The 17,360-nt window shown below is 32.8% G+C and overlaps 1 protein-coding gene across 1 annotated transcript; it reads left to right on the plus strand.

Moving 5' to 3' along the window:
* On the plus strand, positions 1 to 6,004 carry LOC143085349 (protocadherin-11 Y-linked-like). The gene is made up of 6 exons (XM_076261628.1): positions 1 to 98; positions 701 to 776; positions 1,195 to 3,920; positions 4,232 to 4,306; positions 4,778 to 4,892; positions 5,396 to 6,004. Exons 3-6 carry the CDS (start codon positions 1,206 to 1,208, stop codon positions 5,629 to 5,631), a joined length of 3,141 nt encoding a protein of 1,046 aa, XP_076117743.1. The 5' UTR covers positions 1 to 98; positions 701 to 776; positions 1,195 to 1,205; the 3' UTR covers positions 5,632 to 6,004.
* The last annotated feature ends 11,356 nt before the right edge of the window (positions 6,005 to 17,360 follow it).

Genomic DNA, 17,360 nt, shown 5'->3' on the forward strand with positions numbered 1-17,360 from the left:
TTGTAAACATATAGCACTGTAATACCTAAATCGAAAATATTAAATATTTGGTTTACATACTTATACTTGAGAATTGAAGGAATATTTGTTGAGAAAAGGTAAGTTTTCAGTTTTCAGTTTTCAATATAAATAACATTATGAAATTTATAAAACTTTCCATTATAAAACTATTTTCTATTTTTATCCTGTATATTTGTTGTTTGAGCTGGGTTTCAATAAAGAGGTTTTAGAAGTGGATGTTACTTCATTCTGAAATTATTTCGATATAGCTAACTATATGATTAATATTTCAGTTAGTTAGTTGTCAGTAATGAAAGTTCGCAATTGACAAAAAAGCAACATACAATAATTACATATGAAATGATTGCATGATAATGCATGCCAAAGTATTAAAAATCTTACTAATCCAGGAGTAGATAATCCACAATTGTACAAATATATATTGCATCAATTTTACTCATTTGAAAAGCTTCTTCGTTGAAGTTAAGCCTTTATAAAAACAAGGCCGGTATGCGTTTGGGCTACTATCCACAATGAAAATGTTTATTTAACTAATGTGTGGAAGGTTAATTCTATAAAGTATAATGTTTTTCAAGAGATTATTTATTTTTGTTTCTTGTTTTTGTATCAGATTTTCAAAGTGTCAAATGCTGACACGTTTTGTGACAACATTATATAAGGTATAATATATATTTTACAGATTTATAAACATTGAGAAGTATATTGGATGTTATAGAGAGAACAGAGCCACACAGTAAGCGTGAAAATAGTCCATGGTAAGTAATAACTTTGGAATTATTTTATTAAAGATTTTTTTTAATGGTTTCATTTTGTAAGATATTGAAGCCTAAGTTAATATGTAACCATGTCTTATTATATAAGTGTAAAGGAACGACAAAAATAAAAAATAAAAAAAACACAGAAAAAAATAGATAAATGCATCATATATTACTTGATCTTTGGGAAATAATCAAACAATACGCGAAGTATATGAAAAAACAATGGCAATGTTTTACTTTTGTTGTCATTTGTGAAGCTACATATAACATGAACAAGCATGCAAATAAAAATGCCTTGCGGAAAAAGAAAAGAAAAGAAACATACTTGATTAAATCATAAACGGTTTTAATGCTGCATTTCACTGTGTATATTATATATAAATGTGTTTTATTTCACTTTCTTTTTTTATTACAGGATGCTTACGTATGCTGATAATGGCTTACATACTGTTAGGTGTGTTATTGTTGAATGGGGTCAGCTTTGCAGAAAATGTTATTCGTTTTCATATAGTGGAAGAACTTCCAGTCGGAACTTTGGTTGGGAATTTAGCAGTTGAAAGCGGACTTCAATTTAATTTTACAGATGCCGAACTTGAAAGCATTCGATACAGCTTTTTGGACCAAACGAATATGCGTTCACTATTCACAATTCACGAAAGAACGGGAAATGTTTTGATAAAATCGCTACTTGACAGAGAAACAGAATGTATTTTCATGGATTTATGTGTTTTATCCTTCGATGTTGCAATTCACTCATCCAGTCCACAAATGTTTGAAATTTATTCCATTGAAATAACCATAGAGGACATAAACGACAATTCTCCGAAGTTTCCAACTGAACGCATTACTATTAGAGTACCCGAATCAACAGTAGTAGGAACATTTTTCGGACTTTCGGAAGCAATTGATGCCGATTCTACGAACAAGAACATCATTCAGTCATATGAACTAGTCAATGGAAATGATGTATTCATATTTAATGCTTCAAAAGATATGGATGGGAGATTATCGCTAAGACTTATTCTGCTTAGAGAGTTGGACAGGGAAGACATCGATTTGTATGAACTAGAACTTTTAGCTAAAGATGGCGGAGATCCAATAAAAACCGCAACTCTAACGGTTTACATAGACATTGAGGACATTAATGATAATTCTCCAGTTTTCGAACGTGACTCTTATGCAATAGATTTAAATGAGGGGACAAACAAACAAACCCCATTGCTTGCTGTTACTGCGAAGGATAAGGATGTGGGTGATAACGGGGATATTGTTTACAGATTTAGTCCTAGGCAATCAAATATTGAAAGAATTTCGGAAACATTTTCGTTGAACGAGAAAACTGGAATCATGTATGTAGCTGGAGAAATAACATTTGGAAAACAAAATACTTTTAAAATTATTGTCGAAGCCAGTGACCAAGGTTCACAACCTAGAACGTCTTATGCTACTGTTACAATCAACATACTGGATACTACAAACAACAAACCGGAAGTGTTTGTAAACTTTCTAGTTCCAGCAAACGACAGTCTTGTCAGTATATCCGAGGCAGCCGATACAGGAACAGTCATAGCTCACGTGACTGCAGATGATGCCGATTCAGGGCCCAATGGACAAGTTATATGTGCTGTTACAAACCAGTATGTAACACTTCAGAATATTTCTGGAAAACCCGGTTATCTTATTTCTTTGAAGATGGAACTTGACCATGAAATGAAACAAGAACATTATATATCTGTTACATGCTCTGATAATGGTTCGCCAAAATTGAGTTCGTCAAAGAGTTTTATGTTGCGGGTTTTAGATGAAAATGACAATGCCCCAATTTTCAAAGAGGCAACCTATTCAGCAACAATTGATGAAAACAATCCAGTTGGTAAATATTGTTTGAAAGTATCAGCAACCGACGCAGACATGTGGCCAAATGATAAACTTCGATACACTTTGATTGAAGATTCTAAAAATACATTCTCCATCAATCCTTCATCTGGTGTAATAACAGCAAACCAAAGATTAGACAGAGAAAAGCAAGATGAATACAGGTTTACCGTCCTAGCCGTTGACGGCGGAAGTACTGCTTTGACGGGAACAACTGTAGTTGTTCTAGTAGTGAAAGATGTAAACGACAATAAGCCAGAATTTGATGTACCGTTCTTTCAATTCTTTATAAAAGAGAACTTACCAGCTGATACCACAGTTGACACAATCAAAGTATCTGACGACGATACCGGCAACAACAAGAAAATTGTATTCTCTCTTGTACAAAATCCTGGTGAAAATTTGCCGTTCATCATCAATAACATTGGGGAAATTAGGACAACGGCTTCGTTTGATCGGGAAGAGGACAGTAGCTTCATCTTTGAAGTAGTTGCTACTGATCAGGGTATTCCTACTTTGTCGACAAGAATATTTGTCCGCGTCTACGTAACAGACGAGAATGACAATCAACCTTCCATTATATATCCGAACAGAGTAAACAACACAATTACAGCGTCTTATTCCACAGCAGTTGGAATTTACCTCACTAAAGTCAATGCCGTTGATATAGATGAAAATGGACCAAACAGCCAATTGACTTATGACATCGTGGCGGGAAATGAAGATGACATTTTTACTATCATTCAAACTTCGGGTAAAATATATTTAAGACGGCAACTTGAAGAAAGATCAACAAGCCTGAAATCATTGACAGTGAAAGTTGCTGACAATGGAATTCCACAATTACAGACGAATGTAACATTTATTCTGGCTTTAAGCTATATCGATTCTAATGCCCTAGCATCGTATTCATCTGCAGATTCTAGTAGCAAAAATGTCATAATTGTTATAGCAGTGGTATCAATGACTATAATAATATCTGGTGCTTTGATTGCAGTGATCTGTGTTTTACGGCGAAGTGAACAAATCAGAAAGAAACATATAGAGGAACATACCAAGAAAACGACCATCGTTCCGCAGCTTTACAAGGAAGCTAATTATAAACCCAATATTGGAATAAATGTCCAGGAAAATATATCTTACCACGAAGCGTTACCTCCCAAAGGGAAAGAAATTCACTCTAGTTACGATGAGGATCTTGACAACATGGAACTGTATTCGTCATTTGGTACCTCAGTTTTTACAGATACTCTACCAGGATTAGAGGTATGCAAAATAAGATATAAAACAATAAGCATCCTACGTCCGTTTATGCTATTCATATAAATAAATTAATCATTGTGTGTTTCGTTGGTCATATTTATAGCTCCTATCGTCATGACATATTTAAACAACCATCCAATTGAAATTTTATGGACGCACGAATTTTTCAATCTTTATTTTCTTTTAAAACCCAATAGAATATTTGATATGCATTGTTTTATGTAGTTGCCTGGCAAATGAACGCATTGTATCCAAACAGCTTATTTAACATTCAAGAGGCATTATCAAAACACGACTGCATTTGTATTTTTCAGAAACCTGGTCAGAGTATGGAAGAACAAAGAATAATCAAACGATCGTCTTTAAAGCATGTTCTTTCTGATGAACAGGTAAACTTTAATAACTGATTTTAATATATTTGATACAACAAATGGAAGGTTTTAACGACCTCGACTGGCTATACAGCCCTTGCACGGTCGGTCCCTATATTTGATATGTCATCGTGTGCAGACATTTCTGCCAACTGCAGTTTTCAAACCTCTGAATATAGAAATAGGTATAATTTAAGTGAATGTCTATATTATCAATGATCATTCTTTTATATAAATTTGCTTGAAGAGAGAAATTCAATATACTAAGCTTTTGATATGAAATACGTAAGGCAAATGCGCTCTTTCGAGTCTAATATAAAATTGCACCCCAGACTAATTGGTACGGGACAGCAAACCAAAATTTCTCGGTAATGACTTAAACACAATAATACACTATTTTTCATATTCGCAGTTCACATCATTTTCCCAATCTTCTCAATTTTAACATGTTTCGTTTTGCACGTTGTAATCTTGATTTTGTACTTGTAGATATCTGGAATCCACAGTTTAGATGATATAAGTGAGATATCAAAAGAAGATTACAATTCTGATAGTGGGCGTGGCAGTAGTGATCCTGATTCAACAAGGCAGTCAAATATGTACTGTAAGTATTCATATTAAATAAAATCGAGATAAATTGCGAAAAAATTGTAAAACCAAATTAAAATTGCCACCAACACCTTTCCGAAAGAATAAAAATAACCCATCTTCTATTAAAGCAACCTCTGGCAAGGATTCTAACTTGGGACCGGCATATGAACATACGACGTGGTTATGCCAGTTTTATTTTAGCAATTCGTTTTCCCGCTTTTAATCTCAAAAGAGCAATAGCAAATATGATTTTGAAATATTTCTTAAAATTCAAACAAGTTTCTGAAAAATACAAGAAAGACGAAAACTTACACTGAAAACCGAAATCAGTACATAACAGCATTTTAAATAGTCTATATTACAGGTATAATAGACCATTCATATTATAATATCAAAGAATCATGGCAGAAACTAAGATTGCTTCTTAATAATCTCTGAATGGAAACCACTAAGTCCTTCTGTTTACGTCTGCATACATGTTAATTTAGATCTAATGATTTGTTTCTTTTTTTTCAGATAACGAAAAATCTACGCATAGATTTAAACCAGTGCTGAAGTCCAATATTCAAGACAGATTCACAGACATACAACGCGAAGACGACTCTGCTTACATTCCATTTGGAAAGAAGTATTACGGCTTTGTTGATAGGCCTGCAATCAGTCAAAATACAAACAACTATAAAAATGATATCAAAACTGTACGTTTTGATGAGAATGGACAATTTTGTGTAGAAACTTCTTCATTTGTTTAATGAATAGAATCAGCTGTAAATGCCAAACAGTATTCAAATAATATCAATTTCACTTTGAAATTGTGTTTCAATATTGCCTGTACCACGGCAATTCATCAGCTACACATTAATCAGAAACCGAACTACCTGATTGATAAAACAATTATTTATTTAAAAAATGAAAATGACACCATCTGAGATGACAAACGTTTGTGTGTATGGGTGAATGTATGTGTGTATGTTTATAGCGTCATCGACAATTATTGAATCGTGCTAATGTCTTTCTTTTCAGATTGTACATGTGTAATTTATTCTATTAATTTATAAATTATCGTTTGTTATCTTGCCTAACTTTGTTGTTATGTTGTTGAAATAACCAAATAAAATATTTAAATTAATCCACGTTTTAAGATTGATTGATTATTTGCCTGCTGAAATTGTAGTTGTAATATATTGGCAACGTCTTATGTCACTAGTGGAGCAGGACCCATTAACCCTTCCAGAACACTTGACTGCAAATACTCCGATTTTTCATGGGGTTTCTGTTGCTTAATTTTGTTGTGTAGTTTTTTTTTTTAATCTTTATTTTTTGTTTCCTCGTTTATATTGAGGTCATTGTGTTGTCCATTTCTGTTAAACTTTTGAACTTTCATGGCAGTATTGGTATTTACCCCTTTTTGAAAGATACTTTTATCCTTTTGCATAGCTTTGACGTTTTTAAATAATTAGCAATTGACTATTGATAGATACTAAAGTAAATAAACTACTAGTATAGACGATTCAAGATTGAACAGGTGTAAAGGTTACATCGTGTAAGACAGTTGTTTACCCTTCCGGAGCACCTTAGATCACCCCCGAAGTTTTTGGTGGGGTTCGTTTTGCTCAAGTCTTTAGTTTTCTATGTTGTGTCTTGTATACATTTTTTCTTTTTGTTCTTTTTCCTTTTTTTGGTCATGGCGTTGTCAGTTTATTTTCGATTGATGCTCTTTTGATATGTATTAATAAGTTCGAATGTCCCTTTTGGTATGTTTTTTGGTATGTATTAATAAGTTCGAATGTCCCTTTTGGTATGTTTTTGGTATGTATTAATAAGTTCGAATGTCCCTTTTGGTATGTTTTTGTCTCTCTTTTGTTATTGTACTTCATCACATAACTTTAAAATAAGTTATATATGTGATCAGGATCAAGAATACTCTTTTTCTATTCTATGTCTTATAATATCTTTAGTTGTATAAATGAATTATGATGAAAAAATAAATAAATAAGATGTGTTATGATTGCCAATAAAACATCACTCCAAATGACAAAGAAATTAATAGCGTACGGCTTTCTATCGTGAGCAAAGCCCATATAGCATAGTTAACTATAATAAATGTAAAACAATTCAATCGAGAAAACTAACGGCCTTATTTGTTACCAAATAATGAATGAAAAACAAACATGTAACACAGCAACAAACGACATCAACTGAATTACAGGTTCCTGACTTGGTACAGGCACATACAGAATGTTGCTAGACTAAACTAGTTTGAAAGCACCAACCCTACCCTTATCTGGGACAGTGGTATAACAGTACAACATATATAAACAAATCAGTTGAAAAAGGCTGAACTCGTCAGATGGATACACATATTTTATCCAGTTCATTTCTCACTTTTATGAATATGGTAGGAGAAGTTATTATATTTATAGTAATACAAAACATATGTTTTCGGTTCTGTTTGGATTATCCTTGAATTGCCACACGATTACTTAAATGCGGGAAATGTGTTTTATGGTACAGGAATCGACATACTTCAGCTTAATAGTTATGTTTGCGTACATAAATTTCCTTGCAAGTTAATTCCTAGTTAACAGAAATAATTCCAGAGTTGTCTCTCTTAGTACGTTTGCTTGTCACTTTAACGTTTCTAGTCTGGTAAACAGCAATAATTTGTATAAAATCATTCAATTATTAAGAAATACAATGAATATAGCAAAATGAAATCTTGCTGAAAGTCAAGCAGCTATCTTTCATTCTCCAAAGGTCGTGCTCTTATCACGTTTGTTAATGTGTAACATAGTTCACTAGTTTGTACATAAATTAGTCTCCTCGTTTGAATTGTTTTGCATTAATCTGTCATTTCGGGGCTCTTTATAGCTCACTATGGGGTATTGCATATGCTCAATGTTGAAACCAGTACGGAGACCTATAATCAGAAGAAAAGCAAAAGGTCTTTCCACGAAAGACCTAATGACACAGATATTAACAACTATAGGTAATCTGTTATGATAATTTTTGACTACTAATGGCGTCTTAACACTAAACCCATTAGATGTTGGATGTGAACTACTGCTTGATATTTTAGTCTTAATACATACATTTTTTTCATTAGTTGTAATTACTGTAAAATAATAACTAGAATTAATGGACTTTGAACTTGCTTTCAGTAACTGTGATTATTTTCAGATATGTACTACATGTATGTCTCTTTAGTGCTATTATTAGTATTTTTTCTATGCTTTTAAGGAGTTAAGCATTTTTCTGCTGATTTTTGTAGTTTGTTCTTATGTTGTGCTGGTACGACATTGACACAGGCAAAAGGGGTGGATTGAAGCCGATACACTTGTTTAACTCCGCAATTTTTTGTATTAGCCGTTCCCAACCCGGGAGTGTGATTCAGCAGTTGTCGTTCGTTGTTATATATCATATTAGCTTTTCGTGTACTGTTGTGTACATAAATCAGGCATTTACTAAGTTGTTTGAATTGTTTTACATTTTAACTCTGGGCCTTTTATAGATGACTATGTGGTATATGGGTCGGCTCATTGTTGAAAGTTGTATGGTGACCTATATAGATTCTAACTTTCACATCAATGGATCTCTATTTAAGAGATTTCCCTTCGGAAAATAAATCACACCTCCTTATGTTTATCAAATAATACCATGGTTAAAATTAGACACCCAAAAATTAAAAACAACAAACCGGAACTGATCTTAGAAGATGATTTTAGGTAATTCAGAATGATAAGCATGATGCCTGTCGTATTTGTATTTCGTCTACGGTTTTTTCATAAATCAGGTCATAGGTTTTCTCGTTTGAATCGTTTTAAATTTTGCATGTTGGGGCCTTCTTATTGCTGACTAATCGATGCTGGTTTTTTTTTCATTGTCAACATGCATCTTCTTCATTTTCATTGTGGATATTGGCAATTATACCACGTCTCCGTTTGTGATAAAAATAACATTAAAACAGCAATTTAATACGTACCATCGATCTTATGGGCATTCCAATTAAATTTAAAAAGATACAAAAAGGAATAGCACAATTGTGTTAAAAATTGCATTCTGCATCAAAAATACGTAACGACTATATTCAAAATCTATAACTCTGTTCCTTTACACAGGTCTTGAATATCTTGAATCCATCTAATTTTTCATTTTTATTTCATAATATTTGGAATCAGTATCTGTATCGAAGAGTGTGTAACGAACGCATCAATAATACCAGCGGCAGATCCAGCGGGTTGGAATCCCACTTTTTTACGATCAATGCATTTAAATAGGGACATATGCTTGGAACCCCCTTTTAAACATGAATGAATCTGCCCTTAAATGCACATACCGTTTTTACCAACTGAGATATGAGATATGCCGATTTGTCACAGGATATGAGATATGCCGATTTGTCACAGGATATGAGATATGCCGATTTGTCACAGGAATATCACGTTTAATAACAAATACAAAAGCTGACGAAAAAATTGAAAATCATACATGTTAATTTTTCTTATGAAGAAACTAGGATGAAATATGAAAAAAGGGAGAAAAGGAGTTTCGAGTTAAAAAGGCAGGATTAGCAACTTGGAAAAAAGGCAGGAAGACAATTTATGTAAACAAAGTCACGATAAACTTATAAAAAAGCAGTACCGAAAAGACTACAACAACAAACTAGAGGCTCTTAAGAGCCTATGTCGCCCACCTTGGTCTATGTGCATATTAAACAAAGACACAGATGGATTCATGACAAAATTGTGTTTTGGTGATGGTGATGTGTTTGTAGATCAACTTAACTGAACATTCTTGCTTCTTACAATTATCTCAATTTATAATGAACTTGGCCCATTAGTAAAAGAGGAAAATATTTTGTTAAAATTTACAAAAATTTACAAAATTTACAAAAATTATTAAAAATTGATTATAAAGGGCAATAACTCCTTAAGGGGTTAACTGACCTTTTTGGTCATTTGACTTATTCGTGGATCTTACTTTGCTGAACATTATTGCTGTTTACAGTTTATTTCTATCTATAATAATATTCAAGATAATAACCAAAAACAGTAAAATTTCCTCTAAAATTTCCAATTCAGGGGCAGCAACCCAACAAACAGTTGTCGGATTCATCTGTAAATTTCAGGGCAGATAGATCTTGACTTGCAAAACAATTTATCCCCCGTGTCTTAATTGCTCTTAATGCTTTGGTTTCAGAGTTATAAGCCAAAATCTACATTTTACCCCCATGTTCTATTTTTAGCCATGGCGGCCATCTTGGTTGGTTGGCTAGGTCACTGCACACATTTTTTTTTTTAAACTAAATACCTCAATGATGATTAAGGCCAAGTATGGTTAAATTTGGAACAGTAGTTTTAGAGGAGAAGATTTTTGTGAAAGATTAGAAAAAAATACGAAAAATTGGTAAAAAATGACTATAAAGGGCAATTACTCCTTAAGGGTTCAACTGACCATTTTAGTCATATTAACTTATTTGTAGATCTTACTTAGCTGAACATTATTGCTGTTTACAGTTTATCTCTATCTATAATAATATTCAAGATAATAGCCAAAAAAAAACCCGGTATAATTTCCTTAAAATTGCCAATTCAGGGGCAGCAACCCAACAACCGGTTGTCCGATTCGTCTGAAATTTTAGGGCAGATAGATCTTTACCTGATAAACAATTTTACCCCATGTCAGATTTGCTCTAAATGCTTTGGTTTCAGAGTTATAAGCCAAATTCTACATTTTACCCATATGTTCTATGTTTAGCCATGGTGGCCATCTTGGTTGGTTGGCCGGGTCACGCCACACTTTTTTAAACTACATACCCGAATGATGATTGTGGCCAAGTTTGGTTTAATTTGGCCCAGTAGTTTCAGAGGAGAAGATTTTTGTAAAAGCTAACGACGACGGACGACGACGACGGACGACGGACGACGACGACGGACGACGGACGCAAAGTGATGAGAGAAGCTCACTTGGCCCTTCGGGCCAGGTGAGCTAAAAAGGCAGGACAACATTTTTCATCCTACTACACCCCCCCCCAAAAAAAAAAAACATCCCATAAAATTTAATGGTATCTCCCTGAATAGGAGCATAGGAGTAGTTTTCTCCACATATATTAATAACTTTGAAACATAGATCTTTGGAAGGCTGTGTTTACGTCATGAGGTATGACAGGTGCTCCATATTTCTTCGGAGGGTCTGAATACTTATTTTGTGGTGATATTAATTTTCATTTGTTTTTTGTTAATATAACGCGATAAATACATGAGCGGCAATCGAGAAAAGGAAAGTGTATTGAACTTGAATTATCTTTCTTCAATTGTCAAAATCTATTCCACTGGCTTATACATGATCCCTGCATAAATTTTCTTTCATTTGGAATATTTGAATCAATTATGATATATTTAGACTCTTCAAACGTATGTGAATCAATTGAAACTGACAATAAATGAACAACGATGTGGAAACTAACAAGATTTCAAATAAGAGAGGAGGGCATATTAATTGGAGGCTTTTCAGATTTCATCAATTATTTTTTGTCCAAATTTAATCAAACAGAAATTCAATCGATTTCGTAAACTAAAGGACTTTTTATTTGTATCAGAAAACTGCGTTCAAATTTGTATATCTTTTTGTCCACATCTCAATAGATTAGGATAAAAATAATTTAAAGCAATCGAGAAAACAATTGTTACTGTCATCAACATGTGACACTCTGCCATTTAAATGGAGGATAGTTCCTGGTATTTATGAATAATTCAATCAGTTGGAAGTAGACGGTAGTTGGTTTTATTGTGCATTGTTTGTATATAGAGTATATATGAACTATGATCTTTTCATTTCAGCCCAGTTCGATCCTCTTCAAATTCAATGGCTAATTTTGAAACTGTCAAACTAAATTTTGCAAGGCAAATGATTCATTTTTTAATGATTCAGATCAAATTTTTAATGTTGATAACAATCAATCTTTTGTTAATTATGCTTTGAATATTTTGATGCATAATACCGCATATGCACTTTGCACTGCCAACATTAAAACAGTCTAAAAAGTAAAAACGTGTGCCCTGCAGCAAACTCCTAATAAGGAGTGAAGGATGTACGAGTTTTTAATTTTCATTATTTGAAAGAAAATAGAAAGTAATGTATCTACATTTAATTTCACGTTCTATTAAGAAAGAATGAAAATTATAAACTATTCTATTTCATTTATAAAAAATCAATTTAGATTTTTTAGAGATAAAGAATGAAGACTGTCTAAACTACAATTCAAAATGATTGATTATTTTGAGATTTGAAGGGTGACGCCATGTATAAACCTTCCCCATCCCAATCCCACATAAAATAGACTGAATGTCTAAATAACACTAAATAGGTTCATTCTTCAGAAGGCCAGACCAGAATACACCATAACTGATTCCGTACAGCAAAAACACGCTCGTAATACATGAATCTAAACTTATAGTGTTATTTTTCTAAATAAGGGAAAGACGTGTATAGAAGAACAAATTACATAAAACCAATGTATGCCAATATTTTCTTATGTTTCAATACATATAAAAAAGTATTACAAAAATATCGAAATCCAAGGTAAATTTAGAAAGGGGAAAGCCCATAAAAACTGGCAAAATCAAACGTTATCAACCAACGGACAAACAACTGTCTTATCCCTTACTTGTTATAGGCATTCTTCGAAGAAAATGGTGACTTAACCTGATTTTATAGCGAGCCTAAGCTGCTACTTACATGACCGTTACTTATAGGTCCGTTATATTGACAAAATTTGGTGGGCATCCCAAACAGACATGATAGGTCAATGGAACAATAATTAAGACGCAGAAGCAAATCTGTGTTAACATACATCACAGACATAGCACCACTGAGTAATACATTCAAACGGCAAACATACCTATAAGACTCCAACAAAACAGTTTTTGTAGATTATAGAAAGTTGACAAAGACACAGATAAAAAATTATTTTGTAGTTGACAGAACAAACTGCATATATAGTATAACCTTTCTCGACAAGGTCCAAATAAGTAAGATATAAATACAAAATGTACATGGGTAAACCAGGAACATATATATTAATTAGATATACTGTTCCCAGGGTAAACCAAATAGAAACAACACTGTAAAAACTCTCGCGTCCGAATCGCCCTTCAGGAACGAGAAACCGTCAAAACTCCGATAGTGGACACGTCAAATGGCAAACGACAAACAGAAACATAATAGCACGATGATAAATAGTGGGGGAAATTGTTCAAATTGGTTTAATGACGGTCATTACAAAGATTCCCCCACAACAATCCAGTACGTATGTTCATTGATTCTTAAGTTAATTATTTTTTAAGTTAATTATTCCTCCTATTATTCAATTCATATACATTTATAAATTCTGCAATCAGATTTGTGCAAAATAATTTTAAAACATCTCTATTTTGATAACGAGCTGTAAATGACTTTTTCTTATTCTTCCCGTTGGATCAGAAACTCGGAAGCCAACATTGTTGGAAAACCTATAAAATAAGAAAATTGGAGCATACACATCTAAAAGGCCGCAGAACATAATATAATACTTAAAATTCAAGGAAACGCAAAATTGTCTGTTTATTTTTTCTTATTCTTTTCGACTCAAAGGCGGTCAACGGCTTCATTAAATTAAAAAGTTACATCAACGCCACTTCTGACTCGACAGCTAAGATACATGATAATTCAAGTACGTGTTCCTTTGCCATTTCAATTTACCTAAGCCAATTAACATAAGAGCAATTACATAATTTTGTTAAACTGTTTTTGTCGGCAAACTTTGTTTTAGCACTATTATGGTACAAGATGCAGATTAGTCCGTTCTTTGGCCGTAAGACCATTAACTTTAAAAGTGGATATATTTAACTTTAAAAATTGGAGGCCTTTCAATTTTTAATAACTCTTCAACGGATTTAGAATTGAAGTAGCCCTTTGATTCATGTTCCGTAGTACCAAATCTCCTTACTTTGATACCCACTAAACCCACTTGAAAATATAAATCTTATTGTATTTGTAAGTTTGTAGCTTTCGTTATATAATAAACAAAACAAGAGGAACAAGAAAGGATGGCCAGTTACATATACATTATGTACACAAAATGGAAATTACGCGACAATTGTTACATATCTGTCGGCATTTCCTATATAGATTATTCGTAACCTTCAAAACGTAAAGAGAAAAGAAACAGTGACTATTATGACTAAATATATAGTATCCCAAAACTATTTCGAGAAAAAAATACTAGTTAGTCATGAATATTTCAGTATAAAATCATAATTAAAATATATTGTCATAAGATCTCTTTGTGAAAGAGCAACTGACAACGTCCGAACGTTCGTCACTTGCGTCCGGATTGTTACCTTCGAAACTGTATGAAAGAGTTCCCAATAAACTTTGCTGTGTATTTGTTTCCTGAAATGGATATATGTGTCCAGTATTCAGGCTAAGTAGTTATTGGTCACCATACTGAAATTCGTGTAGTCATCAATAAAAGGCCCAAATATGACAAGATGTCAAACAATTCAGAAAGAAATTTAATCATTTAATAAAGTTCATGCATGTTTGTGATTGAATTTAAATATAAGAAAATGTGTAATGATTGCCAACTCTCCATGCACAGGAGACCAAACGACAAAGAAGATAACAAAAGGTCTCAGTACGGACTTTAACAATGAACGAACCTATACCGCATAGTTAACTATAAAAAGCCCCGAAATGTCAAATGTATAAATTTAAGACGTTCTTACATGTCGGTGAAATTAAATAAATCAAGGGTTAAAAATTCAAACTTTAAGTCAGAACAGCATTATTTAAGGGACAAAATAAGCTAAAAATATTGATAGGTTATGGAACTCTTTTTCGAGATAAATGGCGGGGAAAGGCTCAGTCGGACTTTTACCTTATATTTGCATTGGTATCATTTGGGTCTCAAATCGGACGAAAATAATCAAGAATCTTCTTAAACTATGATAAATGACCTTTTATGAGCTATTGAAGTCTTTTATTGAGAAAAAAGTAGGAGCCCGAATATTTGACACATATTTCTAAACTTCACCTAAGTACATCCTCAATAGAATAAAAATAACGCCCTGATTTATTTACAAAATAATGGAGGGAAAAAATACGACATTCAGCAACACACGAAGTTGCCTTACTATTTATCTTCACTATATACAAGTATCGTGACAAATAGACATACAACATATGGTACGGAGGAGAACTTTATGTTAGATATACCATTCGCAGATATGAAGTAAATCTAAATATACCATTGGTATAAAACATGTGCATGAGCCCTTCAAAACATTTTATTCGTTAATTATAACAATTTGCGATAAAAAAAATCATATTCGTAAATCGCCAGTGGCATCTGATACTACAAAACAAATACCAGTAATTTTATAAAAAGAACACAGGGTCGTTCTTTTATTTGTTTTCAATGTGAACTCTATGAAGTGTATTTGTCTATATTATTATAAAAGGCTATACCAGGGTTAAGTGATCCTTATAGTGAGCGTGGCTTTTAAGTAAAGAAACATTAATAGCATTAACTAAATAGTTTTACAGTCAACTCTACCGCTATACAGTGGGATATCGATTAAAAGACAAATAGAAATATCAAAATGAAAATTAACTTAGCTTTTGTAAACCTTTTTGAAAAAAAACTTTCTATTTGTATTGACTCATGCGTTATTGAAATTTTTCACATCGATGTTTATACTGACCAGGGAGACTTTCCGAACGCACGATGCCAATGTCCGAAATGTAAATTTGAAAATGTCCGTTATTTAAGAAAACAACTTCATCAAATTAAGAATTGAACAATGAACTGGTATTGAAGAAGAAAAATATTATTTATGTATTTAATGTAAATCAACAGATGAAATAAAAATATGTTTCAATAACTGAATACATTAAATAAATGATAAAGGTACCTTAACTAAATAGAAGTTGGAAATATTTTGACAATCACACAGGGACGCGAACGTCATTTCTGTAAGATTTATAAAATCTTTAAAATGTCAGTAAATAAGACCGACCGTGCGAGACCCTCATGGGTACGCAATGTCGTTAAACACCCCCTAGAAGTAAATAAGACTTGGTCATGATTATACAGAATGTTTAAACAAAAAGGGAAAGTACACGCTACATTAAAGATACGCCATAACAGAAACCCAACTAATATCGCAGAAAAAGTAAACGAAGATGTTATTTTTCGTGCCTGTCAATTTAGAAACGATCCTGGTAAACTTATTTATCCTTTAAATAAACTTTTTCTAAAAAGTTACCATACCAACACTGCAATTAGATCTTTGAATTGTTATTATTGGTATTAATATTGACTTTTTATCAGTAAATTAAAAGCCAACTAAATATTATTGTTAGATACATAATTTATGCACTTTCATGGATCTACAATCTATCGATACCTGTATCTTGGCATTGCACAAGGTCATGTTTTTCTCTGGCTGTATGTGGAGTTTTTACACTAAATCCATTGAATGTTGGATGTGTACTAATTGATAATTTAGTCTTAGATGCATGATTTTTTTTATAAGTTATTATTGACTTTAAACTAGCTGTCAGCAACTGCGAGTACTCTCAGATCTGTACTTAGTGTCTTTTTGTTGTTGGGATGTACAAGTGCCCAGCCACGTCCAATCTGTGTTTTTGTTAGAGTGTATTTTTATTTGTATCTATCTGATGAGTTTAGCCTTTTTAACAATACCACTGTCCATGGTTAGGGGAAGGTTGGTATCCTGCTAACATGTTTAACCCCGTCACATTCTGTATGTATGTGTCTGTCCCAATTCAGGAGCATGTAATTCAGTTGTTGTCCTTTATTGCTGTGTTACATATTTGTTTTTCATTCATTTTTTGTACATTAACTAGGTCGTTAGTTTTCTCGTTTTAGTTGTCTTACATTTTTCATTTCGGGGCCTTTTAAAGCTGACTATGCGGTATAGGTTTTGCTCGTTGTTGAAGGTCGTACGGTAACCTATAGTTGTTAATAGCTGTGTTCTTCGGTCTCTTGTGAAGAGATGTCCCATAGGCAATCATATACCACATCATCGTTCTTATATTTGGTTGAAATACTATAATTTGATTTGAATACTTGATTTGAATAAAGTTATAATTTGATATGAATACAATATGAAAAAAATATAGAATGCATGACGGTGCCTATTTAAAAGTTCATGGAAAATCAAAATGAGTTAAATTGACATTGAATGAATCATCACGACTCTTGTGCTGATATGTACCAGACAATAAGCGTCGATAGTCGTCACAATAACCAAAAGGGGTGGTCCGTCTAAATAACACTACAAGGTGAAAACTTAATAAAGCTAACGGTTAGTAATACATAAAACAATTTGTATGAAAATCAAGTACCCAAATCGTCTTACAACCCTGCTGAGAACTCTAATTAGGATGGCTCAATTTTCAATGGAGAACTAAA

The sequence above is a fragment of the Mytilus galloprovincialis genome, chromosome 8 (genome assembly GCF_965363235.1).
Source record: "Mytilus galloprovincialis chromosome 8, xbMytGall1.hap1.1, whole genome shotgun sequence".
Taxonomy (NCBI): Eukaryota; Metazoa; Mollusca; class Bivalvia; order Mytilida; family Mytilidae; genus Mytilus; species Mytilus galloprovincialis.

Coding starts and splice junctions, on each gene's coding strand:
- LOC143085349 (XM_076261628.1), top strand. CDS start 1,206: ATGCTGATAATGGCTTACATACTGTTAGGTGTGTTATTGTTGAATGGG. Junction 4,307..4,777: donor ATGTTCTTTCTGATGAACAG/GTAAACTTTAAT, acceptor TTGTACTTGTAG/ATATCTGGAATCCACAGTTT. Junction 4,893..5,395: donor AAGGCAGTCAAATATGTACT/GTAAGTATTCAT, acceptor CTTTTTTTTCAG/ATAACGAAAAATCTACGCAT.